Source organism: Neopelma chrysocephalum, unplaced genomic scaffold (assembly GCF_003984885.1).
Source record: "Neopelma chrysocephalum unplaced genomic scaffold, ASM398488v2 Primary Assembly neopelma1_92818, whole genome shotgun sequence".
Lineage (NCBI taxonomy): Eukaryota > Metazoa > Chordata > Aves > Passeriformes > Pipridae > Neopelma > Neopelma chrysocephalum.
In genome coordinates, this window is record NW_020921544.1 from 1,092 (window position 1) to 3,290 (window position 2,199).

General features: G+C 68.4%; 1 protein-coding gene across 1 annotated transcript in view; it reads left to right on the forward strand.

The window, feature by feature from the left end:
- The window catches only part of LOC113980160 (calponin-1-like), a gene marked incomplete at its 5' end in the record, with an annotated part of 817 nt that extends 317 nt beyond the window's left edge, over positions 1-500 (forward strand). The window contains one exon of the mRNA XM_027707395.1: positions 156-500. Coding sequence (XP_027563196.1) covers positions 156-415 — 260 coding nt within the window. The remainder of the gene's footprint in view (positions 1-155) is intronic.
- Between the last annotated feature and the right edge of the window lie 1,699 nt (positions 501-2,199).

Below are 2,199 nucleotides of genomic sequence, written 5' to 3' on the forward strand. Positions count from 1 at the left end.
TATCTCCTCGGGGGGTGCCCGTGTCCCTTTTGGAGTGCCCGTGTCCCCTCGAGGTGTCCACATCCCCTTTGGGATACCCATATCCCTTTTGGGATGCCCGTATCCCCTCTGGGGTTCCTATACCCCCTTTGGGGTTCCCGTGGCCGCCCCCCCAGCCCTCCCTTTCCCCCCTCCCCAGGCGGGGATGACGGCGCCGGGCACGAAGCGTCAGATCTTCGAGCCGTCGCTGGGGATGGAGCACTGCGACACCATGACCATCGGGCTGCAGATGGGCAGCAACAAGGGCGCCTCGCAGACGGGCATGACGGTCTACGGGCTCCCCCGCCAGGTCTACGACCCCAAGTACTGCGGCGGCCCCGAGCTCTTCGGCCACGACGGCTACGACGGCCACGACGGCCTCTACAACTCCCAGTAGCCGCCGGCGACGCCGCCGCTTCCACCCCACACGCCCCCCACCCCACCCCACCCCACGCACCGCCCCACGCAGCACCGGCCGCACCCGCACCCGCACCGGGGACGGCGCCGGGATCCGCCCCCGGGGAGGGATCGGAACCGGGATTGGCTCCGGGGGAGAAATCAGCGCCGGGATCAGCCCTGGGATTGGCTCCGGGATCAGCCCTGGGGAGAGTCTTGGGAGGATCAGCCCCGGGATTGGCTCCGGGATCGGCCCCAGGGGGAGAATTGGCCCCCGGATCAGCCCTGGGATCGGCCCCGGGGAGAGTCTCGGGAGGATCAGCCCTGGGATCGGCCCCGGGATTGGCTCCAGGATTGGCCCCGGGGCCACTGGGACCAGCCCCAAGGAGGGTCTCAGGGGGGATCGGCCCCAGGACCAGCCCCAGGGGGAATCAGCCCTGGGATCAGCCCTGGGAAGGATCAGCTCCGGGACTGGCTCCAGGATCAGCCCTGGGATTGGCTCTGGGATTGGCTCCAGGATCAGCCCCAGGAGGGAATCGCCCTGGGATCAGCCCCGGGGGGAATCAGCCCCGGGATTGGCCCCGGGGAGGGTCCTGGGGGAAAAGAGCTCCAGGATCAGCCCCAGGATCAGCCTCGGGGGGAATCAGCCCCGGGGAGGGTCCTGCAGAAAAACAGCTCCAGGATCAGCCCCGGGATCGGTCCCAAGCTCAACAGGCCCTGGGGAGGGTCCTGCGGGAAAACAGCTCCGGAATCAGCCCTGGGATCGGCCTCAGGGAGGATCAGCTCCGGGACTGGCTCCAGGATCAGCCCCAGGGAGAGTCCTGTGGGAAAAGAGCTCCAGGATCAGCCCCGGGGGGAATCAGCCCTGGGACTGGCCCCGGGGAGGGTCCTGGGGGAAAAGAGCTCCAGGATCAGCCCCAGGATCAGCCTCGGGGGGAATCAGTCCAGGATCAGCTCCAGGATCAGCCCCGGGATCAGCCCCGTGGGAGACAAGTCCTGGGGAGGGTCCTGTGGGAAAACAGCTCCAGGATCAGCCCCGGGCTCACCAAGCCCTGGGGAGGGTCCTGGTGGGGAGCTGGACCCTGGGATGGGCTCCGGGAGGGATCGGCCCCGGGATCAGCCCCGGGAGGAGGGGGGTGACCCCACGATCAGCCCTGGGGGGAAACGGGGGGATCCAACCCCGAGCCCGGGGGGATTGACCCCGGGGGAGTGGATCCAGTCCCAGGATCAATCCCAGGATCGGCCCCGGGGAGGGGGAGGGAGGGGGAGGGGAATTGGCCCCAGGATCGGCCCCGGAATCGGCCCCGGGGGGGGGTTTTTTTGGCCCCCGGGGGGGGTTTTTTGGCCCCCGGGGGGGTTCGGCCCCTGCCACGTGTGAAAAGCCACTGAGGCACAAATAAAAGCCACACGCAAAAGGTGACACCTCGGGGGGCCTCGGGGACACACCCGGGGACGGGGGCGGGACACGGGGACGGGGTGGGGGGACCCCAAAACAGTTGGGGAGAGGGGCAGGGGGACACGGGAGGGGGACAAGGGGACATGGAAGGGGGACATCACAGGGGAACAGGGACATTGGGGGACACAGGGACAGGGCAGGGGGACCCCAAAACACGTGGGGACAGGGGGACATCAGAGGGGAACGGGAACAGGGGGACACGGGAGGGGGACGAGGGGACAGCTGGACATTAAAGGGGACAGAGGGACGTGGAAGGAGGGACACAAGTAGGGGGTCAAGGACAAGGGGACGTTGAAGGGGAGCAAAGACAGGGGGACATTGAAAGGGGG